The sequence below is a fragment of the Phaethon aethereus genome (assembly GCF_964289735.1).
Source record: "Phaethon aethereus genome assembly, chromosome: 7".
Taxonomy (NCBI): domain Eukaryota; kingdom Metazoa; phylum Chordata; class Aves; order Phaethontiformes; family Phaethontidae; genus Phaethon; species Phaethon aethereus.
In genome coordinates, this window is record NC_138583.1 from 1178926 (window position 1) to 1205648 (window position 26723).

At 51.8% G+C, this 26723-nt stretch overlaps 2 protein-coding genes across 2 annotated transcripts; both read right to left on the minus strand.

Annotated features, from left to right (window-relative positions):
* Window positions 1–240: 240 nt before the first annotated feature.
* Window positions 241–3160, minus strand: PAOX (polyamine oxidase; the record flags this gene model as incomplete). Its single annotated transcript, XM_082001935.1, has 7 exons — window positions 241–381; window positions 846–1003; window positions 1093–1205; window positions 1428–1683; window positions 1928–2127; window positions 2206–2695; window positions 3013–3160. The coding sequence occupies 7 exons, from the start codon at window positions 3158–3160 to the stop codon at window positions 241–243; spliced, it is 1506 nt and encodes a 501-aa protein (XP_081858061.1).
* A 1738-nt stretch (window positions 3161–4898) lies between these two features.
* LOC309406658 (lysosomal acid lipase/cholesteryl ester hydrolase-like) lies at window positions 4899–26224 on the minus strand (the record flags this gene model as incomplete). Its single annotated transcript, XM_082001937.1, has 15 exons — window positions 4899–5132; window positions 5260–5325; window positions 6374–6445; window positions 7060–7206; window positions 7918–8063; window positions 8789–8898; window positions 9821–10019; window positions 10643–10760; window positions 11797–11864; window positions 22793–22826; window positions 22954–23090; window positions 23503–23612; window positions 23858–24056; window positions 25433–25598; window positions 26144–26224. The coding sequence occupies 15 exons, from the start codon at window positions 26222–26224 to the stop codon at window positions 4899–4901; spliced, it is 1887 nt and encodes a 628-aa protein (XP_081858063.1).
* Between the last annotated feature and the right edge of the window lie 499 nt (window positions 26225–26723).

Genomic DNA, 26723 nt, shown 5'->3' on the forward strand with positions numbered 1-26723 from the left:
CCCACGCCGGAGCCAGGCCCGACGCAGGCCCCACTGGACGACACCCGGTTCCTGATCGCCAGCACCAATTGGTACTAATGCCACCACCGCTTTTCCCTGCCGTACATGAGCCAAGGAGCTGCATCCATCCCCCATCCCCAGAGAGAGAGAGAAGCCTCAGCATCCAACCACCGGGGACATTTCTCAATAAAGCAGGCTGACCAGCAGCGATGTGTGAAACATGGGTTTTATTTTCCTGCCTCAGAGCTGAGGAGTGGAGCTGGATGCCTCAAAGAGCTGGTTGAGCCGCTCAGCCTCTCGCCAGCCTGACAGCAGGGCCCCATGGGTGGTGGAGTAGAAGGTGCGGTGAGTGGCCTCGCCGGCGAAGAGGAGCTGCAGAGGCTGCGGAGAGGCAGGAGGTGAGCACTGCAGGCCTGCCACCTCCCCCAGCCCAGGGAGGGACACCGGGTCGTGCTAAACCAGCCTCACCTCCCTGCCCTTTGGCACCCGCAGATGCATGACCCACTCTGCAGCCATGTAGAGGCCAAGGAGCAGGCACCTTCCCTTCCTTAGAGACCTGCCCCATGCCACGAGGATGCTGAAAAGGGGTTGAAAGGAGCTACGTGTCCCCAAATTTTATTAAAAAAGGGGTTCCCCCACTGCTGTGGAGCTCAGTGGGAAGATCCAAGGGGGTTGGTTGGTGACCTGAGCATTGGTGACCCCCAAATGGAGGGGGAGTGGGAAATGCCACCTGTCCTTCTCAAGGCCTGGGGTGTCCTGTTCCTCCAACTGTCCATCTGTCCCCACGCACTGGGGGGTCCTGCCCCTCCCATGGCCGCTGCGTTCCCCAGGCCAAAAGCAATTACCCTGGGGTCCTCAGGGTCCTCGGGCAGGGGCTGAGCCAGCACGTCGATGTCATCTCCCGAGCTGCCGACGGCCACGTAACTGTAGGAGCCCCGGGTATAGGGATCGCTGTGCCACCGGGACCTGAGCACACTCCTGGCGGCGGGCAGGTTCGGGTTCCCTGCAGACGCAGATTTTGGGTGGGATCCAGAAATTGGGTGTGTTTCCGCGAGGGGTTTGGGGTGATGAGGGTGGAGGAGGTGGCGGTACCTGTCAGCGTGCGGAGGACGTGCGTCATGGTGCTGAGAACCTCCGTGTCGCTCAGCGTCTCCATGTACTCCGACTCCTTCCCCGCAATGAAGCCACAGAGGACGTGCCCGTGCCTGGGAAGGAAAGATGGAGCCGAGAGCTGCCTGCCGCCTTCCTGCTGCTCACTGGGCGCCATGCCCTCCCTGCCCTGGGAGCGCTGTCACGTCACAGGCCGTCAGTGACCCAGAGAAGGTCTTGAAGCTCCAGACAGGACCAAGATGCTCCTTCACGTTCTTTGGAAGATGCACAAACCCCACAACCGCAATGCCCCTTTGCTGACGCTCCTGGCCACGTACTGCTCTGGCGGTTGGAGGACCACGAATCCGATGAGCTTCTTGAACCAGTTAGCCTCCAGGTCGGTGCTAGGCTCCTTGAGGGGCGACTCGTCCTCCCACACTGCTTCGAGGAGCTGCTGCTGGGGTTCCCAGAAAGGCTGTTCAAACTCCAGGAAGATCTTGTTGTTGGTGCCAAAACCCAGGCGGCGAATGGCCTCTGCTTTCCGCTCAGGCAGGGGAGGCTGGAAGAAGTGCTGGTGGTGTTCCTTGAGGAAACCTGCAGGCAGAAGGTCAGGCAGAAGATTGGGCAGCTCTGTTTGGCGGGATCCTAAATGGGGTCTGAGATACTTTCCCCTCCCCAAGCCCCTTCCCAGCCTCCCCTCTCCCATTGGGGGAACTGGTGGGGAGAGAAGAGGCTGGAAGGGGTTTGGGCATGTCCCTGCTCTCCATCTGCCCATCTGAAACCACACCAACTGGTTGGAAGGGACAAGTGGGGCAAGGAAAAGTGTTGGAGTCCTCACCTAGTGGGACGGTGATGATGACGTGGTCGGCGAGGAAGGCGTCTCCGTCCTCGCACTCCACCCGGATGGGGAAATCCCTGGCCCCCTCCCCTGCCTCGCGGAAGGACCCTCTCCACTGGATAGTCCTCACCGCCTTGTTGAGCAGGAGAATGCCCTCCGGCAGAGCCGAAAGCATGCGATCAGGCAAGCTGCTGTAGCCACTGCGGGAGGAGGTGCTGCTGGGGACAGGGTGCCCCCTGAAACACTCCTCAGCATCCCCCTCCAGACCCCATGCTTACCCTGGGAAGGTGCAGTCCAGGCCAGGCAGGGAGATGTACTCCCCGAAGGGCTCCAGGGCCACCAGGTCCATGCTGTGGGCCCCACTGATGCAACACTCCAGCTTGAGGCAGGTGGCCAGGACAGCCAGCTGGAGCCGGGCATCCTCCTTGCTGGCCCCCAGGGTGGGGACCCTCCGGGCGATCTCCGCCTGCAGGTACTGCCCCACGCTGGGCACCGGTGGCTCCTTGGTCCCCTGAAAGGCACGGGCGGAGGCCAGGAGGGTGTCGAAGAGCTGGTGGGCTTCGCCCACCACCGGCGTGCTCAGCACCTGCCCCGAGCTCCCGTAAGCGGTGGGGGGCAGTGGGGGGTGTCCCCCCACCTCCGCCCACTGGTTCTCCTCCCGGGCAGCCGCCGGGCCCAGCAGCCCGTAGTGGGTGGCCAGGCAGAAGACGGGGTTCCCCGGCGAGGGGCCGTGGATCCAGTGTGCCCCCATCTCCGCCAGCCCCGAGGCTGCGGGGAGAGAAGGGGGGGGTCACCCCACGGCGTGCGCATGGCAGGACCCCCCGCGGGGGGCAGTACGGCCCCCAACCCTACATGCCCCCCCAAACCGCTGGAGCCAGCAGGCCCTCTCCCCTGCCCCAGCGCCGCCCCTCCCCCGCGCCACCCGTGGCCGGCTCCGGTTTGGTCACGCTGCGCCCGCCGGACACCCCCAGCCCCGTCTCCGCCCCACCCAGGACTGGCCCCACGGGGCGGGGGGGGTGTTCAGTCGCAGCTCCCCCATCCCTGGTCCTGCCCCGCTACAGACCCCCCGAGTCCCCCGCCCGTACCGAAGGGGCGGGTGCAGACGCGGCCCCCGGCCCGGGCCCCCGCCTCCAGCAGGCGGAGGGAGCCGTGCGCGCGCAGCCGCTGCGCCGCCGCCAGCCCCGCCAGCCCCGCGCCCACCGCCAGCACGCGCCGCCCGCCGCCGCCCTCCATGGCGCCCGGCACACGTCCCGCCCCGCTGCCACGCCCCCGCCCCGCCGCTTCAGGTCCCGCCCCCGGCGCTCCGGCCCCGCCCCGCCTCTTCTGTCCCCTCCCCTTCGCTCCGGTCCCGCCCCCCGTTGCAGGCCCAGCCCCTTCGCTCCGGTCCCGCCCCCCGTTGCAGGCCCAGCCCCTTCGCTCCGGTCCTGCCCCCCGGAGGCCCGGCCCCACCGTGCCGTGGGAAGGGGAGTGTCTGCTCACGGTGGGGTGATGGCTTCCGTGAGCGGGACCGAAAACCTGCTGGCTTTGCGGATGGAGGGCCGGGAGAAGGCTGGTTTGGGTAGGGCGACCCTTCCCCTTCCCCTTGGGAGCACCCTCCTCTCCCCGGCCTGCACCGGCAGCGCCTGGTGCCATGGCCGGCCAGCCCAGCAGGGTGGAGGAGCCGCTGGATGCCTACGCGTGGTCCATCAGACAGCTGGCCCGGCCGTACGCATCCCGGCGGCACAGGGGAGAGCGGCCGGTGCTGGCAGCGGTCCCGCAGGCAGGCAGCTGCCCTCAGCGGCTGGCCCCAGAGCTCCCGCTTGCCAGTGGTTTCCGAGCCGTGGTGGACATGAATAAAGCTCTCCGTCCCCGAGGCTGCCTGGTGGTTCTTGGCCGGTGATCGTTCCTGCCCTGGTGCTGCCCCTGCCTCCTGCAGCGCTGGGGCGCAGGTGCCGGGGTGCTCCCAGCTGGGACCCCCGGGCAGCACCCGCCATGCCACCCTGCCAAGCAGCATGCCCGCCTGGCTGCAGCCCCACCGCCGCGGGCAAGCAGCGTCTATCCCTGCTGGCCCTGGGTACAGGCAGCCCCCCGCAAAGTATATACATGCAAGGAAGAGCTGGGGGTGTCAGAGCTGCGGTACAGGCCCCTGAAATCACCTTTCAGCATTTATTTCGGAGGGATTTTCCCTGCATCCAGTTTTCCAGCAAGCAGCAGGGTGGGACCGCACGGTGGGGCTGTGCACCGCCACAGGACACCGGTCTGGTGGCAGCTTCACGGAGGGGACAGTGGCCCTGTGACCCGTTACCAGGGACCTCTGGCCATTCAGCCCTGGGACCGAATGATGCAGGCAAGCGCCTGGTTTGGCCCTGAATCCCCCCCAGAGGGAGACCCTCCAGGGGACCTGGCTGGGGGAATAAGGGTGCCCCATGTCCAACCTGAACCCTCTTGGGCTGAGCTCTGGTGCCAGGGCATCTCGTTGCATTGCCTGTTGCTGCCGAGAAGGGTTTGGCCTCATCCATCCCCTCCATCCGTGCCTGGGCTGAGATCGGGGGCTGCTCTCAGACACCCCTGCCTCCCCACAGCCAGACCCAACAAACCCAGCTCCCTCCCATCTCCTCATGGGTCGAGTGCTCTAACCCCCGACCCATGGGGCAGCCACCATGGGGTCACGGCAGGGTCCCTGTGCCCCCCTGGCGCAGCCCAGTACGTGGCTCCACCATCACGCCGGGGCCCTTCCAGCAGGGCTGCCTGGCCGGTGGCTCCTGCCTGTCCCGACGCCTCGGTTGACCCCTGCGCTGCCCTACCTGCATGGTGCCACCAGTCCTTGAGGAGCAATCAAGCAAGGAGGAGGACAAACCCTAAGACTAAGGGATGCATGGGTAGCACCATCACCACAAGCATGTCAGGCGAGCAGGAAGGACAGGACAGCAGGGGCTGTCCCAGCTGAGGGAGAGGGGCCAGGCCACTGGCATCTCCCTGGTGAGCCGCCACTCTACTGGGGCCCCTCCATCAGCTCCAGGATGCTGCTGTAGAGGCGCCCAGGGGCATCCAAGCCCCAGATGAAGTCCCAGTGGTTCCAGTCGGGGATGTTTTCGTAGGCGACGAGGTGGGCGATGTGGGGCAGCAGGAGGTGGACATCCCTCCAGTCAGCTGCCCAGTCCTCCCCCCCTGACCACACCGCAGTGGGCACGGGCATCTCTTCCACCTGGTAGGAGGGAGGTGTCTCCTGGAGGATCACAGAGAGCTCTGAGGAACTGTCACCATGTCAACCCCTGCAAGCCAGCCCATCCCACACCACCCAGAACAGTCTCTTGGCATCTCCAGCCACCAGCATTGTCGCTGCAGCCTCCTACCTGGTGGTACATGGCTGGGTTTTCGCTGCCATAGTCGAAGGCTTTGAATTCTCCTGATTTTATCACCTGGGAGGAGAGGATAGATCTGTGGTGGAAGGCCAGCAAGTGCTGCTGCGTTGGTCTGGCATCTCCCAGCCTCCTTGAGGGATCACATCATGAGAGGGTGCTCACACGGGACATTGCAGGAGAAGGTGCCATCCCTGCAAAGCCAGACTTTCCACCTTCTTTAATAGGGTGATGCTTTGACCTCTAGCTGCACACCTGTCCCTAGCTATGGGTTGACAAACTGAGGTGTTGCGTGTAACCCCTTGGCTGCCCCGGTGCAACAGTCGTGCCTCTGAAAACCTGCTCGTCACCAGCTGTGTGTGCAGGACGCTGCTGGAGGACTTCACATTGGTGAGTGAACACCTTCACAACCTGATCGTTCTCACCTTCTCATGACACCTCGGACTCAGAGTACAGAGACACCAGTGAGCCCAGTTATTAGAAGTGTTGCTTCTATGCTAGGGGCGAGAGCTCAGATAGATAGATACCTGCACAACAGTTGCATTGACTAAAAAGACCTTTTTCGCCTTCCCTGTTACCTGTAGTTTGGCTTTGCAAGGAGGCTCCAGGGTGGGGGTCTCCAGCCTGATCCCGTTTCCAGCAGGGCCAATGCTGCAGCTGCAGCAGGTTACTCAGACTGGCAGAGTCTGTTCCTGGTGTCTCTGGGACCCCTTTGGGCAGGGAGAGATGCTGTTGGATCCCCCTTCACCTCCTCGCTCATCTCCGGCTGAGCAAGCCCGGCTCCCCCGGCCTTTCCTCGCACACCTTGGCCTCTGCCCACCATTGCCATGGTGTCCTCTGGCTCACTCTGCTTTGACGATCCCTGGGGGCCCCAAACTGTGGCCTCCCCATCCCTTCCCTTGTCCTGCCTGGCGCAGCCCAGGGCGCACACCCCGGCGTCCCCTGGTCCCCAGAGGGACCAGAGCAGCTCGTCTTGCATCCAGCTCCTCTTCTGTACGCCTAATTTCTTGCCTAATTGCTAAAGTCCAAGATCGCCGACCTGGACACACCAGACTGTCAGTGAAGGGACCATCCCAGGGGTGAAGCATCTGCATTTCAGGGAACCTACCTGGGCCCAGTGTATCATGTTTTTGACAGACGTCCCATCCGGATAGTGGGATGTGTACACATCCAGCCGCGTCTGCAAGGAAAGATACTCAAGCTATCATCGCTTGCCAGTGGATGGGAGCGAGGACGGCAGTTGCCAGAGGATGCATTTCCCAAAACAGCCACTGCGGAGTCACGCTGCCTAGAGAGTTGGGTCAGGTTCAGGAATATGGTTTTCATACAAATCTGTCGCTCTCAGACAGCGCCAGGAGGAGAATGGCGGTGAAGGATGAGGTACCCCAAGCTCCTGGAGATACCGCACCCGGGCTCGGGGACTGTGCTCAAGACCTGTGGTGGGAGGTGGGTGGGAGCAGGGGCCGCACCCCAGGGGTACAGCGGGTCTTGGGGGCAGGCAGCTCTGACTCAGAGATGACCTGGCCACTGACGGTCACCCAGCAGGGCCTGGGGGACTATTCCTGTCCCCCGAGGAGAAGCAGCGAGAGAGGAATCTGGCAGAGGGACGCGTGCTGTCCTTGCAGCATCTGCTTGCGCGTCGGCGCGGGGTGAGCGGCCGTGGCCGGCTGGGCAGGCCGCGTGGCAGGGAGGGTGCAGGCAACAGGCGGGGGGGCGGCGGGCGCTGCGGGGTGCTCCCAGGCCACGCGCCCCGGGGCTCCGGCTCCCCCGCCCCACACGGGGCAGCGCACCCACCATGTTGAGGTTCTTCTCATTGTAGCCGCCCAGCAGAAAGAGGAGGTTGGCACAGGGCTTGTGCAGCAGCGGGCGCCTGCACAGCTGGGGGAGGAACCTCCACAGCTTCCTCACCCGCAGCGAGGCGTCTGTTCTGCCGAGCAGAAGCTGCGGAAGCAAAGGGCAAGGCTGATTTCTCGCGTTTCCCCTCCTGCAGCCTAGCCCGCCGCCTGCCTCCCCGGCCCGCGGCCTGCCTCCCCGGCCCGCGGCCTGCCTCCCCGGCCCGCGGCCTGCCTCCCCGGCCCGCTGCCTGCCTCCCCGGCCCGCGGCCTGCCTCCCCGGCCCGCCGCCAGCCTCCCCGGCCCACGGCCTGCCTCCCCGGCCCGCCGCCAGCCCGGGTCCCCGCCGGCTGTCCCCCCGCCAGGCGGCGAGGGGCTGTGCAGGAGTCACACCCGCTGCTGCTTCGCCCTCCTGCCCCGCCGAGGTGCGCGCAGCTCATCGCAGGCGCGATGCCGAGGGAACGCGCCCCGGGGAAACGGGTAGTTGGGGCTCTCCTCTTTCCCCCGGCCTTCCCCAGGCGCTGGATTCGTTTTTCACTCTCATTAAAAGCAACACAGTAAAGCTGCTCTTTTGCAGGCGGCCTGTGCGGGAAGTCGACAACTGCCCCCGTAGAAAGACCAGTTTCAACACCTGAAGGCCCTACAGATGGAAGGCAGGCATGCTCTCAACACAGCGACCGTGCGGGAGCGCGCCTGCGCACGTCACAGCGGCCATGAACTGATTTCTGCCGCATCGGGTAGCCCTGGGGGCTGCCTCTGGGCACAACCCCTTTGCTAGCGCCGGTGTGTTCGGGGAGGAGAGCATGGAGTGATCCCCTACCTGAAACATCTTGAATTGCTTGTCCAGAAGGAAGGACATCTTCATGAAGGGACTTCTGGCGTACTTGATTGTCGTTACTGGAGCCAGGGCAAAAAACGTTTTGATCTTCTGAGCCAGTTCTGGCATGGATGAAAATGCAATGAACCCTGAGAAAACAGAAAAACAACCTGAGACTTGGTTTATCTTTCTTCAGATACTTAACCTGAGGGTTTGCTTGGACCTGCTGCCCAGGTCTGTTTAGCTGGCATTAGCTCCAATTAGAAATCTGGGAATCACTTGCCACCTTTCTGCTTAATGTTAGTGCTAGAGATGTCCAAAAGGAAACAACACCTTTATTCCTATGGTTAGAAGTGGCTGATGAGGCACTTCAACAATTACCACTGATGGGAAGCACTGCCCCATTCACCAGGTGAAGGGAACACTACTGTCATCTTCCATCAACCACTGCTAAAGGGTATCATCGTCACAGAGGTTATCTCACACCCTTGATGGCCCAGCTGGTGAAAAGAAGCACCATGCGTTTCATCAGAAAGCAGAAGCTGTGACCTCCATGCAAAATGCCTTGGGTATTGATATGGAACACTGCAATCCAGTTTTCTAGGTTGAATTATAACTGCTCCAGTTGCAGCAAGTTGCTTACTGAGGTCACCAGGAGCTTTCTTATTACCCTAGGAGCACGCTGGTCCTCCTAAGATGTCTTCTAAAGAAAGCATGGCTGCTGTGGGACTTCTCAATGCAAGAGACCTTCTATCTAGCTTGCTTGCTTGGCAGCCCACAAAGGTGGGACCTCTCCACTTTCTGCTCACAAACACCAAAATGAACGTTTTCAGTGTGGTCCAGGCAACGTGATGTGCAACCCCTTCTAACGCACCGATCGTGCAGCCCTGGGAGTAGCCAATGTAATAGATCTGCTTCTGCCCAGTCTTCTGCAGAACAAAGTCGATCATGGCTGGGAGGTCGTACATTGCCATTTCGTGAAAGCTGCAACACAGGAGTAGTGCGTTGGTTATAAGGTAACACCAGGAAAGCAAACTTGCCAGTGAATTTTGGCTGCCTTGCATTGCTCTTATACTGAAGGGCTTAGCATCTGTGGCTGATTTTCCAGGAGAAAATTCCTATGAGCTAGAATGAAGCTACACAGGGGAAACTGCAAGGCATCCCTCCTGCCATGGCCTCATCCTTCCCTGAACGGGCTTAGTCTTCCAATAACCATGGTTAGTGGTAAAGAAACCGTGCAGAGCCTGGCCAGCTGTGCATTCAGGTGCAATACACAGCAGCTCCGCAGACCCAGGGCTGGCTCTCGTCAGGATTACAGCACCAGCTTGGCTCCTAGAGATGCTCTTTCCCAGAAGGGAGTGGAGCACCAGTTCCTGCCCGTGTGCCTTTTAGCGTGATATGGTGAAATGCAGACCTACTTTATTAGCTTTTTTTACTGGAAGCATGTCTATGAGTTTGGGAAATCCAGGAGTGCTCTCAAGCTCTGGAGTGGCAGTAGCAGCTATAAGTGCCGTTGCTGGGGACAAGGTTTCTGTGGACAACGTCTAGAAGGGGACGCGGCAATGACGCTTGTGGACATCTTGATGGGGGGGGCTTGGCCAGGGATGTCCCTGCAGGTGCCCCAAGACAGGTCTGATGTTTCCACAGGATGGGCATCCCCACGCAGGCAGCGGTGCCCGGCGCTCCTGCAGGGCCAGGCAGCTGCAGGGAGGCGTTGGCACCATGTCAGCAGGCAGGTCTGCACAGGTACCTCCATCCTCCCTGGGCACGGCACCAGGAGGTCTGGGGGAGGCCATACCCAGGGATTAGGTGCTCTGACTTGCCTGCTTGGAGGCATCCACCTCTGCCTAGAGGTTAGTGACAGGCAGAGAAGTTTGCCATGCTTTTGTAATCTGCTCCAGCCCACCTGAAATCCCAGAATTCAACCTGGTCAGCTGAAAGGTGCTGGTGTCTCCGGGACCAGCTTGTCCCGCGGCTGTTTCCCAGCCAGACGTCATAGCCGGCATCTGCTAGTATGAAGCCAAGGCTGTTGTTAGCCAGATTTTCCACCCAGTGGCTGCCTTCTCCGAATATCCCATGCTGGAGAAACACGACTGGCTTGGCCTCTGGATGTGAAAGAAACAGTGCATTTCACTGAACCAGAATTCCTCTACTTACTCACCCCAAATTCAGGGCAGCAAATCCTCTTCTTGCACTGCCAGAGGGCATACGATGTGCATTTTAATGACACCTCCTGGTGAAGAAATCCATGCCATAGTTGTCTCGTGGTGGTTGCCCTTGTAGTCTCAGGCTGGAGAGCTGCAGATGTCCCTCCTAAGCCTTTCAGACCCCAGGTGCTCATCCCCACAAGCTCAGCACCTTGGCCACTGACAAACACCATGTGAAAGCTCAGGTGTACAGGCTCATCCCTGAGATCGTTCAAACCCCAGAGTCACAAATTTATGTAAAAAAAAAATTAAATTAGGAGCTCTCTTAAGATATGCCTGCACCCTCTGAGCCTTAAAATGAAGTCTCTGCTTAATACGAGATGTGGTTACCGTACTGCATGCACAGTTTCCTGTGCTGGCTGCTAAAGCCTTGACTGTAAATTGGAGAAGTACCGTGGATTTGGTATTTTTGTTTCAAGAAGAAATGCTCCCCTGGCCTGGTAAGGTTCATCCCTTCACCTGCTTGTTAAGCTAGAGTTGGGGTTTTTTCTTGCTGGCTTCCTTGTGAAATAGAGCTATACCTCTGTTCCTAGGATTTTCTCTCCCGTGAGGAATTCTGTTCAGGCTGACGTAGTAGCCGTCACGAGTCAGGACTTCATACTCTTCACTGGGGTACCCTCCGTGGCAGATTATTTGGCTCTGGGGAAAGAAAAACCCAGGTAGAAAGCTTTCTGTAGCCGAGTGCTCGTTTGACTTGAAAAGCGCATCTCTCATCCGCTGGGATGCCTTTGCAAAACCAAACCACCATGGCAACGGGGACATTGCTTTCCCCGGGGTGTCCTGGATCAGCTGAGGACTTTTTTGAGAGAGGATGCTCTGTCCGAATCCCACGCCCGCCCCAGTGAGATGCCCAAGGGAAGAGGAGACGCGCAGGCGTGGGCTCCCTGGAAGGGAGCTGGGGGCAGCAGGGCTCCCCTGCCGCATGCAGCAGCACATGCATTTGAAATGCTTCCAAAAACTAAGATTGAAACCAAAGGGATTTACTGACAGCTGACACCGGCAGCAGGACATGCTATGTCATGCCCTGAGCCGATGCGCGGGGCAGATAAGGTTGTGGGGCATATCGAACCTGCCGAGCTGGGCTGACTGGAAGGGCAATAGGACAAACCCCGCAGGATTTGTTGCAGGGCTCCTGAGGCTCTGCCTCAGCTTTATTTATGCTGAAAACTCCAGAGATTGGGAAGTTTCAGTCTGGTGAAATCCAGCTGGATCCTGCCTACACATCGCTGCATGTTTGCTTTGTCGCACCTTTGACAGAAGAGATTGATTTCAGCAGTTGTATTGCCCACATTTTGGGTCCGTCTAAACCCACCTTCAGAGACTTTCAGGACTAGCCTGGACATGGCCCCAGGCAACCTGCTGCAGCTGAAGGAGAGGTGCCATGCACAACCTTCTGCCCTGCAGGAAGATATCTGATCAAATCTGGGCTGGGATTACTCCCTTCTCTAACAGACTTGCTGGTAATTGCACTTAATACTGCTGGGAGGAAGAGGACTCCTTCAGGAAGCAGTGCTTGTTAATGATGATGTCGAGGCAACGTCATATCACACCGCTCAACAAAACCAGCACACGTGGTGACCTGAACCCTCTGCACATACATACCTCCATCCCTCTCTCCCCCAGCTAAACGTCCACAAACTTTCAGAGAGAGTGAAAATTCAAACTTCTGACTTACAACATTCATGGAAGTCTCAGGATTTATAGCATTTTTCTGCTCGATGGCATCTGCTGAGTTCGTGTGTGCTTGTGTCAAAAACAGGATTGCAATAAACAGCCACATCTTGTGTCTGTGTAAAATATTATTATCATTATTATTATTGCTATTATTATTAAATGTTGTTATGAATGTCTGTTTCTACTTGGTTATGATGGTTTAAGTTCCTTATATATCTGAAGACCGTACATCACGGTCTGGGTCAGGGATGCAGAGGAGATTCCCAATTCCAGCTTCTATTAGAGTCCACGCAAGGCTCATCACACTCCCATGTACAAACTGGATCTGGTACTAGTCAAGACCCGTTTTTGTATTTTTAATGGTAAAAAGAAGAGAAACATTTTTATAATGCAAAAACTAAAGCAACAGAAAATGCTGTTGGGCTAATTGTCACATGGAGGGAATTAATCCTAAGTAAGAGTTTATGGTTCACAAGGAACACATTTAGGATGACTGAGCAATGACTATGTCTGTACTTTTGCTGTTCTCTGTTGCTTAGCTTTTGCACCCACAAGCCACTATTAACACAAGGATTCTATGAACTGAAACTGGTAGAGCCTTGTAGGAAGACTATTTATTAAATGTGTAGCCTGAAAAAAACAGAAACCTTCCTGATCACCTTAGAGATTCCTGTCCTGAGCACAGATCTATTCTTAATACACACAGTTAATATTACATATGATTTCTAATGCTTTTCCAAGCTCTTAAAAGCTAGAGCTTAACTTCAACCCATTAGCATGAGCTGCAAATCTTCTCACCAGCTGTTTACTCTCCACCTCCAATCTTCTTCCTCCCAATGGGCCTCCCACACCATGAGACATATCTGCCTTCTGAAATATGCCCAGTAGCCCTCTCTATGGTATTACCAAGAGGCAAGTTACTGAGAAAAATAGCAATCGATGCTTTTTCACCCTCGGGATCGTTCCAATGCAAATCTGAATTACGCGGAGGAAAATACGTTACCAGGCAGAGCCCACTGTCGTATCTGATCAGGCTGGTGGTGTGAATGGTGGTGGCTCTATCATCACCAGCATTAAAAAGAGCACGTTGTGTCAGATCCCTGCTACGTTGGCACCACGCTGGACCACATCACGTGTCCTTCAATTAAGTGATGTGCGTGCTGGTCATATCTTTGATGACACTTCCTCTTCTTGGCCATGTGGTCATGACTTTCATGCTTGCAAAGGATTATGTTTCCAAAAGCAGCCGGAGTGGCGCAGCAAGTAATTTCAGCTATGGAGTTGCACCTTAAGCTTGTGATAGTGGCAGTAAAAAAAGTCAAAAGGTTTTTTTTGTTAAGTGTCGTTTCTTAACTCCCAGGTGCCCTTGGGAATGCCTCTTAGAAGAGCTCCTAAGGCAACAAAAGGACTTGAGCTCCACCACCTTCACAAGGCCTCAGGAGCATGCCAACCTCTCTATAGAGAGATGCGCCAAGGACCAGTCAGGCTTCACTGGATGCCTGGGTGGGAGACACTGGGTGATTACACCACTCTTCAAAAGTGACAGTGGCCCAGGCAAACTCCACATAGCCCTTATACCCAAGCGGTATTGTATTTGCAACTGGCAATTTGCAAAACCTCTGCAACGTTTTCTGGAAAAGCACCAAGCTTAGCATCTTGCTGATGGACGGCAGAGTGGAGGAGAGCTTGTGCAATGCCTCTGTTTGGCTGAAGCAACAGGGATTACACAGAGCAAAGGTGTTTGTTCTCCACCTCCAGCCCATGACCTTACAACCTACGCCTTTCTGTAGCTGCTTGGTAGCCACCTGAAAGCCTGAGCTTTCAGTTGGCTACCAGGTGCTCTGCTTGAGTATATGTTTCCTGGTCATGGATTAGGCTGACTTCTAATGCTCATACCCGCCATAGCCTGTGAGTGGTATGCGAGTTGTGAAACACAGCCCAAAACATTCGTGTGTTACTCCATCCACCAGACTGCAATTTTCTATCAACTCCGCAACCACTGACAGAAAGGGACTGTGTGTGTGGGCGCTACCTTCCTGACAGCAGGTGTGGCCAGAGCCTTCACTGTTTCATTACTTTACTTTTGTCCCTGTGTCTACTTTGAGCTTTTGAAAATGGCTTCCGACTCCCATGAGCACAAAAATCCCACTTCATAAGATGGACTTCGAAGGTTGTGTAGAGGGCAATTCCGGTGTGAGTCGCAAGAGGAATTAAAAAACACACTATGGATGGGGAAACCCATACCCAGTTTGTGTTTTTCTAGTCTACCATTAGGTTTCCTTCAACAGCATCAAGACAGACCTCACCTTTTACTTGTATGGTTGTCTACATCATCCACTGTCAAGTCTGCTTGCCTTCTACCTCCACTGGGTGCTAGTTATCTAGTGGAGGTGCTAAGTACTAGTACTAGGTACTAATAGAGGCTGGAAAGGCAGCAGAGTCTTCTCCAGCATCCTCAGGCCATGGGACAAGGCTATCGGAGCAGTGTATCAGTGCTGAGGCTAGTGTGTGATTTAGCACCAGTGCCTATCATAACTATGGTAGGAAGGAGCAGCTAGCTTTTTACTGAGAAACTCTTGCATAGCGTAGTCAAAGGAAGCAATGAAGACCTTTGAGTTATTTGAAGTTAAGAGACCAGAGTTGGGCGTTTTGGCATACAAGTGCAAGTTTAGGTGGAAAGAGCAATACCATCACGATACTGCTGTCATTGTACACTTAACAGAGTTGTAAGTAGTTGTAAATAAAAAAATACTAGTGTATTAACCTATGGTGTCAGGACCCCATAATACATGGTAGGGTGCACAACCAAATATTAGATAGACTATCATGGGCATCTTAAGATGAAGCTGTATAACCACACTGATGGGACGTTTTTACAGTATTGTTGTAGGAACTAATCTAAGAAAACTCAGGACCATTTAGAAACAGAAAGGTATTTTATTTAACTTTCTAACCAAGTAGACTGTACCAATCAGCACTCTCATACACACCTTCTCAGAGGGCCCAAAATGTCTGTATCCAGCTGGTCTGGCCATGGTCACCTGAGTGTGACATCAAAGGCAAGGGTCCTCCATATGCCATCTGGGTTCTGCTTGAGGCCCAAAGGCCAACTCTTTCTTGGCCTCTAAGGTCCTTTAGGAGTCAAAAGTTACTGTGGCATGATGTTTTGCTTCTGCATCTTGTTAACTTCACGCATCATTGTTGCTGGGCGTATTTCATGTTCTTGTTTGAGGAACCATAGGACAGGTTGGTTGCTGGGATAACAGGAAGAGAAAGAGCCCATGAAATGTGCTGTACCCCCACTGCTCTCCTTCTGTTAGCAAGTGCAAATCTTCTGCTGATGAATCACCTTTTCTGTGGCGCACCACAGTGCAAGCAACACATTCCTCAGTGCTTACCAGTTTGATTGGTGTTAATCATGTCCTTGGCTATCAAAGCATACCGTTCCTCTAACTCCAGCTCTCGTGTTTCTTGTGGTGCTTTCACGCATGTACAATCCACCAGACTGTATGTCCAGGATGCTGGTTGTTACCTTCTATCTGTTGCCTCTTGCCAAGCACAAGGGTAAGCCAATCACAAGAAGGGAGATACTTAACTAGCTGTCATCCAGTTGTGGCATCCTGAACTGGGAAAGAGTATTATTCTGATTTTAGCAATAAGAGAACATCAACTCTTGTGTAATCTCTGCCAGACAAGCATGATTCCCTAACCTTGGAGAACCTTGCTCAAGTAAAGAATGTGATAAGGAAAGCAGTGCTCATCTGGTTGTACTTCTAGTTTAAAGCCCCTCAGCTAGGCTAGAATATCTCTAGGATCTCTGTGTGATTACACGTTTAGTAGGGGTTTTATTCATGCTAGAGTTGCATAATGAAGCTTGATGGAACAACAAATTCTTTTCACAACACCTTGCTAGAATTGTTCATGCGATCGTTTTATTCACAGTAGTGAAACTGAATCAACAAAAGCATAAAAGCTCCTAAATGTTGATTGCAAAATAACTGAGATGTGGTCACCGGTGCTTTGTCTTAGCTAATTCTTCCTCTGTTTCTTTCTTCAGAAGACCCCAGAACAACCCTGAACTTCTTGTACTTCTTCTCTGATCTCTCTTCATTGTACAATTGGCTTTAAAGAGTATTTTAAAGCTAAATGATTTTGGTCTGTTCATGAACAGACCTGGGCCAACTTCAGCAAACTTTATCAATAAAGAAATACTAACATTTTTCAAATTTGGTATCATGGTGCTCTTGGGCTTTTTTCCAACGTATTGAAAAAAGGTGATTGGGCTCAGTTTAGCCAATGCCCTGGTCAGGGCTGTCAGAGACCTTCAGGGAGCAGTAGCATTTCCCACACAACATAGTCCAGGGCCAGGAGTGGAGACCAACACAGGCTTGAGAAGAGTGCTGGAGGCAGTTATATCTGATCATTATTGTGACTAACCGTAACTTTCCATGGCTTAAAGTACCCATTCCCTCTGCCTAAAGTACCAATATACAAAAATACAAATCTCAAAGACCAGTTACTGGGTCTCTCTTCCAAGCATTCATCTAGTAATCTCAAAATTTGGAAATAACACAGAATTTGCTCATAGTTCCTGAAATAAGAAAGCGATGTGTCCTCAACTGAACAAAATGCTGAATCTACTCAGCAATGTTGGTGACTGTTGCAAACTGTTGTCAGGCTTGCTGTTAAGGATCAAAAAAACATGAAAAGGCATCTGACATAACTCAATGAAATCTTATCCTAGATTAGCCCTGGTAAAAATCAGTTTCTAAATAACAGCTTAGGCCAGTACATTGCTTAAAGCAGACACCAAAGCAATCCTAGTGTTACTTACAAAAGCGCAACTTCACTTTCAGCATGTGCCTGTGCATAATCCTCAAGTGGGAAGGACGCTGTAGTAGATGTGCACACCATCTCTCCAGTGTGGGCACAGCCTGGGGCTGACCATACACTCCACAATTCATGGAGATGGTCATGTGCTCCAGAGTCATGTATGTGCTGCCTTTTTTTGCATTGATCCTGATGATGATAGAAAATTATAGATCAGCAAGCATGGTGACCTGTATTTTGAACGGGATGTGACAGGGTTTTAAGCCCTTCTGGCCTTGTGTGCTGTACACAAACAGATCAAGGATGGCTTTGCATGAGCACATCTGGAAGAAAATTAAGTAAGTGGCTGAATGACCAATATCCTCTGCACCTGTAGGCATATGGCTGAGGTTGGCTTCCTCACACATGGAGAATAAAAAGGGAGCAGTGCTGTGCCATGAATACATTTGCTGGGCTGGTGAAGGCCTCATGCTGCGTTGTGAAGTGTAAGGGCAAGAGATTGAACTGATCTGGACCCCGACATCATGAGCTGATGTCCCATCCTGACCTTGGACCCATGCCATCACCATGGACCTTTGACTTGCTTGACAGACTTGAGACATACAAGGACTCCAGTCCCAGCAAGATCAACACAGCTCACCATGTGACTCAACCCATTTATTGATCAAGGCAATCCCAGACGCCAGAATTATGCTACAATCACCTTGAATATTTACTGTTCTGTTTGCTTCTAAAAAGCATCGCTGCAACCTTTGTTGAACAGGAGATGGGAAGCAAGTACTGGTGCCATAGGGAGCAGAGCGCTTCTAGAATCGGATTTAAAGAGAACTTCACCAAAACGCTCAGTCATGGGAGACTGCCTATGAATGAAGATAATGCAATACAAACGTTGCATCAGATAATTACAGAAGTGGCAGAAACATTATAACCTGAACAGAAAGAGACTAAACCCTGTGATTCGTATAAATTTTCAGAAGTAAAAAGTTAGTACTTTTTAACTAAACATAAATAAGTTCTTGCAAGCTTTTCAGAAGTCTGTTGGGGAAATGTCTTGCCAAGATTTGAGTGTTTATTTGCAAAGACAGAAAAGTCTTCTTCCATTCACATTGATATCCATGGCATGAACACAGTGCAGTCCTGTAAGAATGCTGCTCCAGGGCGGAGCCCTGCAGTAAACAATTAATCACACAGAAAAAGATGTCATTACAAATATACTATATGAGGTAGCTAATCACTGTCGCTCCAGATAGATCATATCTAACCTGTAGCCTAATACACCCTGAGGTACCTCACCCTGTCCTGTTTTCTTCTGTGGTCAATTCTAGCCGTAAGGATGGAAAGAGCCGGTCCCCTTTGACGATAACTCAAACAGTTGTTGTACAAGGACATCCACGAACAGCCCCGTCCCACCATCTCCAGACACTTGGATGAAAGTATGCTGCTAAGACCCACAGTTTGCCTCTGGCAAGTAGCCGTGTTGGGTGTGAGACCCCTCCTCACCCTCCAACCTGCCCTCTACGACCCACCTCTCTCCCGCAGGGCACAGGGTGGGCGATGCTAGTTGCTTTGTGGGCATCTGCCAGCGTTACAAGCCACTGAAAGTTATCCCTGAGCAGGGGAAGTATCAGCCAAGCAGCTCTCCCTTGCCTGCACATGTGTCCTGATTTTGGCTGGGATAAAGTTACTTTTCTTCCTGATAGCTGGTGTAGTGCTGTGTTTTGGATTTGGGATGAAAAAAACGTTGACAAAGCACTGATGTTTTCAGTTGCTGCTAAGTCTTTTCTGCTCCTCACCCCAGCCCACCGGTGAGAAGCCTGGGGGGTGCATGGGAAGCTGGGAGGGGACACAGCTGACCCCCACTGCCCAAAGGGATATTGCATTCCATACAACGTCATGCTCAGTATGTAAAGCTGGGGGAGTTGACTGACGAGGCACCGCGGCTTGGGAACTGGCTGGGCATCGGTCAGCGGGTGGTGAGCTGTGCATCACTTGTTTTCTATATTCTTTTATCATTATCGTTCTTATTATCATTATTATTTTTTTTTCCTGTCCTATTAAACTGCCTTTATCTCAATCCACGAGTTCTACCTTTTTTCCAATTCTGTCCCCCATCCCACTGCGGGTCTGTGTGTGTGAATGAACGGCTGTGTGGTTGTTTTAGCTGCCTGCCAGGTTAAACCACAACAACATGGCAAGACGTCTGTGCTGAAAACCCCCATAGTCCTCCAGAGGTTTAAGGCAGTACAACCACACAGTGACCAGTGGACCCTCTCTTACTTTTATTATTATTATTATTATTATTATTATTATTATTATTATTATTATTATTATTATTTGTACATCTTTGTGGAAGGAGGGTCTTATCCTTTGCCCTGCTTACTCCTAGACATATTTTAAGAATGTAGTTACACAAACAAGCAAATTCATAGTTCCTCTCTTAATCAATATATTATTAAGAAGTGTAACCCAGAAACTGGATACGGAGTTAGACTCATTACTGGCTTCCCCCAGACTCTTCTTCTCTCTCCCACATAAGGAAAACCAAAGCATTTCCTGAGAGTTGGCAAAAGTTGACCTTTCCAGCCTGCTTTGTGCCTTGGGAATATTGCTTAAAATTGATGCAAAATGGCATTTCCTGGTGGAACTTATTGAAAACCCTTTTGTGTACAAGCAAGACTAGTGTTGTCTGATAAGCATGAATTTGAGAAAGATGTTCTCTATGTTAGTGAAATGGACAGTTCTCATGGATAAAAAACAACACACAAGCTCTTTTCATTGTCACCAGGCAGAAGGTTTCTAGCTCCTTCTGAATGTAAAGTAAAGCAATGAAGGTCAGGATGTCAGGATTCTTGGTATGGAAGAGTCACCAGAAGGTGGATAAACCTACACCGGCATGATTCATCGCTCGACCCACCACATGGTCCCATCTGAGTACACCTACTCTTGTGAAACACCAGTGTGCAGGAGGGAGCTGAGCTGATGTCCAGGCATTTGCAGCCGGGAACCCAAGCGTAGGGAAGCCAGAGCCCACAACAGCAGCCAGGAGCCAAACTCCACTGAAATTGCTTGTTGCTGGAAACCGACGTGAGTGAGGCACCTGGGAGACTCAGGGTCCAAGGTCATGCCCAACTTCTGCAAGGACCTCAATGTATTTAACCTAAATACTATGTGCTTCCCTGACCATTGGATTGGCCTGTTTTCCTCACTTGCCAGAGTAATATCAATCCAAACCAAGCACAGCAATTTAATGAGCCTTTTCCCCCTCTTTTTTCTTCACTTTTTTTTTTTTTTCCAAATAAAAGAAACCCCAGAAGACAAACAAGAAACCAACAATTACTGCCACTGGTCTGCTCTACGCAGTCTTTTTCATCAGTTCAAGAATTTCTTTGTATACTTGTTCGTACACTTGCATACCCCAGAGGAAATCAAAGTGGACAAATTCAGGAATATACTTTTTGTATGCTATGTTGGTTATACGAGGCAGTGTGGTGTTTACATCTTCAGGGGCTGAAATCCAATCCCTGCCACCATACCACACGGCAAGAGGTGCTTTCATATTTTCCAGCTCATAGAAGGGAGGTGTGGTCTGGAAGACAAATAGTGTGGCTTAAGGAAGGAAAGACTCGGAGGTCATGAGCAAATAAAAAAATCAAAGTATTCCTGATTACTGCTTGGAATTTCTCCCTTACCCTGAGAGACAGTACAGAAACTATCACCAGAGATCCTGACTATGCCTTGTGCTCCTACGCTTTTCACCAGAGGGTCAAAAAGTCATCACTGAATGATATCACAAACCTCTTTTATGAAAGAAAGTTTACAAATCTGTTTGATCATATAAAGCAAATTCGATAAAACCCATAAAATTCAGTCTCAGCCACTGCAGTATTTTCACTGTCATTGTAATTTTCTTTTTTCTTTTTTTTTCTTTTCTCTTTTAAAACTGACAAGTGAGAATGGATTTCTCTTACCTGGTTGTAATGAAGCATGTTGTCACTGCCATAATCATAATGTTTGAATTCCCCTGTTTGATAGAGCTGGAAAAGGAGGAGACCTGTGTTTATCATCCATGCATCATGGAGGACCATAAGAAAGATAAAAGAGGCGACCGGGGAACCGCACTGCTCCTTCCTGCCACCAAGGCTCAAGGGTGCTATTTGTTATGTGTGATATTGTCTTTTGGGAGGAGAGCCAGCCCCCCGGAAGATCTCGGCAAGGCCTGCAAGATTGCCTGGCATTGCTCACATCTTTCATCCCTCCTCTCTTGGGTGTCTGGCAAACTGCGAAGTGTAGGTGTCTGGAGGCTGAGGCCGCAGAAACCCATAGTCCACCTAGCATACAACCAAGAGCTAGCCTCAAAGAAGACAGGAATCAGACCTTTGGGCAAGTTTCCTTTGTCTGTCATGGTCAATGTCTACAACAGAAGGATATGAGTCTGTGCACGTTTTCAATGATTAGTTGTTGCATGATTAGTTGTCTCTACCAACCCTCAGCTCCTAACCTTTACTCTAGCATCTCCTGTGCTGATTTATTACCAGGTTTTGCTTCCATGTCCATCTCCTACCACCTCCAAAGACTCTTGGTCATCTTTTGTTGAAAGTCGTGGACAGAAGAACTGCATCTGCACTAATGTTTCATGTCAATTTTCCCCTTTGCCTCTAATATAGCTCTGCAGGGATAGCAATGGAGGATTATGCCCAAGCACTGAGAAGAGGTCCTCGGCAGCTGAGAGAGGAGAACACGGGCCTTTATTCTGCAGCAGGAAATATTACCTGACGCCAATGTAACATGGTTTTTAGGGATGTTGAATCAGGGTAGCGGGACAGGTAGACATCTATGCGGCTCTGCAAGAAACCATTGGAGACATTTGTTCTTTGCATGGAGGGAAATCCCATTAGAAATAAAACTGATCCTGTTCAGTAGCCACACAACAAGTCTTCCCCTCACACAAACTAGCTGGAGCTTGCATTTGCACAAACTGCTTCATCTTAGGTCTGTGAAGGCACAGCTCAGCCACATGCTGCGTGAACACGGATGGCAGACAGCAGCATGAAGGGTGCTGTAGAGCTCCCTTCAGTAAGCTGAGCAGTTCTCATGGGATGCTGGGTCATGTTATGAGTCTATGTGGTTTTCAAACCAAAGTAAAACTCCGTATCTTGTGCTCAGGATCCTTTTGCAAAGACAATGTGCAACTCATCACAGTAGCTCTACATGTTGTTCCTAATGAGTTGCCCCCTTGGAATATTAAGAAATTACACCAATACTTCCCTTGAGAAACACTGGCCCAGCTCTGAGTCCATCCATGATCAAGCTGTTGTTGCTTGGTACTCTATGCGGACCTGTCTCCAATTTTACTCACATAAGCAGTTTGTGGCAGGATCTGGACCTTGAAATCTCAGCTGGCCCCAAAGAAGCTGCCCTTCCCCATGCAAGCAGGGAACCTCTGGGACCACTCACCTGGACATGTCCCTAAGCAACCTGCGGTAGCTGTAGTATCAGCCCTGGAGGGAGCCAGGTCAGGCCAGAGACCTCCACCCTGGTGCCTCCAGCCTGAATTTTTCTATAGCCCAGTATTCAGTGCAGTGTATCACAGGGAAGGGCTCTGATTTGGGGATAAATATGTTCTGAGGGATGGTAGACTGAAGAGTCTGAGGGCCCACCTCTCCTATCAGTGGATTGCAGTGGAGTCTGTTCCATAAGAACTTGGTTTGTCATTAAAACACATGTGAAAATACAAACCACTTAGTAAAAGAGAAACCCTGCGACCCCCCAGAGCTCTGAATGAATTTCTGCGCTCTCCCCTTGATGCATCGTCCCCACTGGGGAGACGACATGCCTGGTGGGCACATGACCCTGTGTGCACTCTGGGCTTCCCCCTGGTGCCACTGCAAGAGCATCACAATGGCCAGCACAACGGCCAGATTGCAAAATGCTGATGCAATGGCCAGATTTTTCGAGGAATTGAAGATGCAAAAGGCCAGGTGAAGGCAGCTGGTTGACAACTCAGGCTCAAACAATGAGAAAGTGGATCACTTAAAAGGTAAGCTTGAGTGTACATACCACATTTAAGCTGTTGGTAAACCCACCAGGCAAGTAAAGGACCAAGGAGCAAAAGCTTTTAAAGATGGGGTAGCTGCACAGGCTGGAAATCATTTGCTGCAAGATCTCACCCTTATCGAAGACCACTGTGTGTCCTAAAATGAGCTGTGAAAGTCAAAGACATTGATCAGTGGGATGGAAGTGATGTACAAGCACTGCATGTCTCAGGTGATGAGACCTTCCCATTCCCTCTTTACCCTTCACACCAGACAAATGTGTCATGAGGACATACCTTAACCAGCCCCTCAGGAAGGTCAAACACCCTTACCAAGGGTGACTTCATGTTTGAATTTGTCGTGATAGGAGCCAAGGCGAAAAACATCTTGATTTTACGATCCAGCTCAGGAATGGATGAAAACGCAATGAAACCTGTGGAAGGCAGAAGGAAGCAAACCCTGCCCTGTTATTTCTGAAGGAGTTATTGGCTCCTAGGCAGGTGTGCCCATTGGAAAGACCCTCAGAGGTGGTTCTAGCAGGTTGGTGACTGAGCATTTCAGCTCTCAGCTTGACTGCTCAGCCCAGCTGCAACTTCCACAAGCCCTCTTGGGGCTCTGGCTGCAGTGGGGTGCACCAAAAGCCATCATTGCAACCATTTTTGGGCTGTTGCTGCTCAAAACTGTTCTGCTAAAGCAAATGGGGATTTTTACCTGCTCTTTTCCCTTTGTTGTTTGGACGTGCCCAGACATTTACCCTCACTGTCCAGGCTCTCAGGAGAACACTCGCAAACCAGGGGTGCACAGCTAACGTAACTCTGACAGTGGTCTGATCTCCTCCTAAGTACCTGTGGTGGTGCCTTGAGAGTAAGCCACGTAGTATAGCTGCTCCTGTCCAGTTTTCTGCAGAATATAGTTGATCGTTGCTGGAAGGTCATACATGGCCATCTCATGAAAGCTGCAACAGAGGCAGGAACATGACAAAATTACTATTGCTGACCTTGAGAGCGATGGGCAGGACATGGCAAGTAGTGCCATGACTCTTTGGGGAGTGGGCAAGGGCTCTGGCAGGTATGGTGTCTTGGTGGGGTCGGTTTATGCCCACTGGCAGATGGTGCGACTGTCAGCGATGCTGTTCCTCCAGCCTACGGACACTGCTGAGGGTACCAGGTACCTGCCACCCTTCAGTTTCACAGAAAATACCTGTAAGCTGAGTATTTCTGGTGGTGAAACTCAAACTCTTTGTGCTTTCGTGACCAGCTGTTCCCCCGGCTGTTGCCAATCCAGACGTCGTAGCCAGCATCAGCGAGGATGAAGCCCAGACTGCTGTTGGGTAAGTTGGTAACCCAGTTGCTTCCCTCCAACACCAGGCCATGCTGCAGGAGGACAGCAGGCTTTGGAGCTGAAGAAAGAAGGGGAGGATCATTTTCTCTGACCACTAGCAAAATTGACTGTTCACATCCAGGTATTGCTTTGGCAACAACCCCCTGGGGAATTGATTCCAGTGCAGGGAGAATGTCACCTATGCCCTCAGCCTCTTTGAAGAGGTGCTTTTGAAGTGGGCTCTTTGGTTATCCCAGGACAGAGAAAATAGATATTGTGAAGCTGAAAAATAAGGTTGGACTCCACACTGAATTGATCTTGGGAAATCATGCTTCCAGGAAGAAAAAGACCAAGTTCAATATCTGTCTGGACACTGACTGTGCCCTTTGCATGGTGACCACCCTCTTCACAGTGCCTTTTGTTTGGCTTAGGCACTCTGGGTCTGACCAGGAGACACTGAAAACCCAGTGGAATCTAACTACCTCCCATGGCAGAGTGACACTATGATGCCCCATTGCAAAGACACAGGTACTGGCGGGGTCAAGAGCATCTCCTCCACCCACTTCTTCCCACTTTAAGCCATATGGGCAAGTCTCAGCTCCCCAGAACAAACTTAAAATCTTTTTTACAAAGGACCAGGAAACCTGAAGTGCTGTAGGAAGAGAGGGGAAGAGAGATTATGGAAGATTTATTGTGGAAAGGACCTCTGGAGGTCTCTGCTCCTATCCCCTGCTCAGAGCAGGTCCGACTTCACAGCCATAAAAGGGTCATTACAAGGATGTCTGAATTCATACGGTAGGGCGACCACAGGTTGCAGCATGAAAAAGTTGAAATAAAAGTGACTTTTCTTTCTTTTTTTTCTTTTTTTTTTTTTCCTTTTGTCTCCTTTTTTTTCTGTTGGTTTTTAGACTTTCAATATAAAACTCACATTTCCAGACTGGACAGCTGAGGATAAAGTGTTCTGAATGGAAATCTGGCTTTTAACACTTATTTGCCATGTTCATACGCCAGTCCTCCTGCTTCCCAGGAGAGGGACACCTTGCCAAGAATGGGACATCACCCCCTCCAGTTTGAAACAGTGATGCAAGTGAAGAACAGAAAGGAGCCGAAATGGTGAGATGACATTGGATTGGACATGTGGGAGTTTTTTTGGCTGACAAATGGCTTTTTGCTGCTCTACTGGTTGGCTTTGAGCTGGGGTGAAACCTGGGGCAAGATTTCTCTGTCCCATTCATTGTCCTTATCTTTTCCTTCCTCTTTGCAGCAGATCCTCTCAGAACATGAAGGTTGGCGTCGTGGGCACCTGCATTTCTTCTGCTCCCAAGGCTAATCCTACAGGGAAAGTTGTCTCCTTGAGGACCCAGCCCATGATGAGGCAGCCCTGACCATGGCCTACTCCAGCCCAGCAAAGCTCTCAGGGTCCCTGGACCAGACAGACCTTCTTATGGCACTTACAGGGACAGAACATGCTGGAGCCCTGTGCCTCTGCTTCATGGGAGGTGCTCATGCTTCCTGGGTTGTCTCTGCCGTGAGGAATCCTCTGTATGGTGAGGTAATAGCCATCATCTGTCACTACTTCATGCTCCTCGTAGGGGTACCCATGGTAGCGGACAATTTCACCCTGTGGGAAGGGAGGGACAGCGTGTGACGGTCCCCAGGGAGGTGGGGATCTCTGTCCTGGAGGGTGTCAGGACTTGGCTGGGCCCTGAACTGGTGGTGGTGACTCCTGCTGTCAGTGCCAGGATGGAGTAGGGACCTCCCACTATCCCTTCCACCAACGCTGCAGTGATGTCATGACTTCAGCTAAAATTTTTGGCAGGTGTGAGTTTCTCTCACTCCCTGAGCACGTCTGGTAAAGAGAGACCCATTGTTGCTTTTCATGTTGCAATCAACGTTTGTCAAGATCAGGGCAGCAATGACAGTGAAGCTCCAAGCCCAAGGCAGCTGCGTTGACCAAGCCTGTTGACTTAAACTGAACTCCCCCATAAATGTCTGCCATAAATCTCTGTGTACATAAGCACACAGAGACAAAAGCTCTAATAAAACCCTGGTACCAAACCCCGGTGAAGATACACACGCAGAGACCATGGGTCCTGCCCAGACTATGGCAGCATAGGTAGTTTGCATGCCCAAGCAGGAAAATAAGGGATAGAAGTCAGGACTTACAACATCCATGGACACCTCGGGGCTCGCATCTGACTTTTCACTGATGCACATTAAATAAGCAATGGTTACGAACAGCCACATCGTGGTGCTCTGCAAAACATTGTCAACATGATGAGCAAGAGAGAGACATTGACAGTACTGACACAGAAGCCAGGGACTGCACGCACTTCACTTGGCGTGCGCTACACTTCTGTTAGTATATCAAACTGACCACTCAACGGGTGAAGAAAATTTACATTTGAAATCCTCTAATTTGTTCTAAAAATGGCATTTGGCTTATCTTGAGTCCAAATTCCATCACATTTTAATCACATACTCTCCATCAGATCCTTGTGTTCAGAAAAATACACATGTATGTATACAGCTACATGTGCCTAGGCAAATCTAGTTTTCGAGGAGGTGATTATAGACTATTCATTTAAAATGATGGCTCAGATAGTCAGAAGAATAGATTATTTGGTTAAACTCATAGCTGAACCACCCAATTTTAAGTTGCAGGACCATGGAGGTTATGTTCTTAATATGAAATAACATAATATGATTTGGTTGGGCTCACCTTGTGGCTGAAAGAAACTCGGGG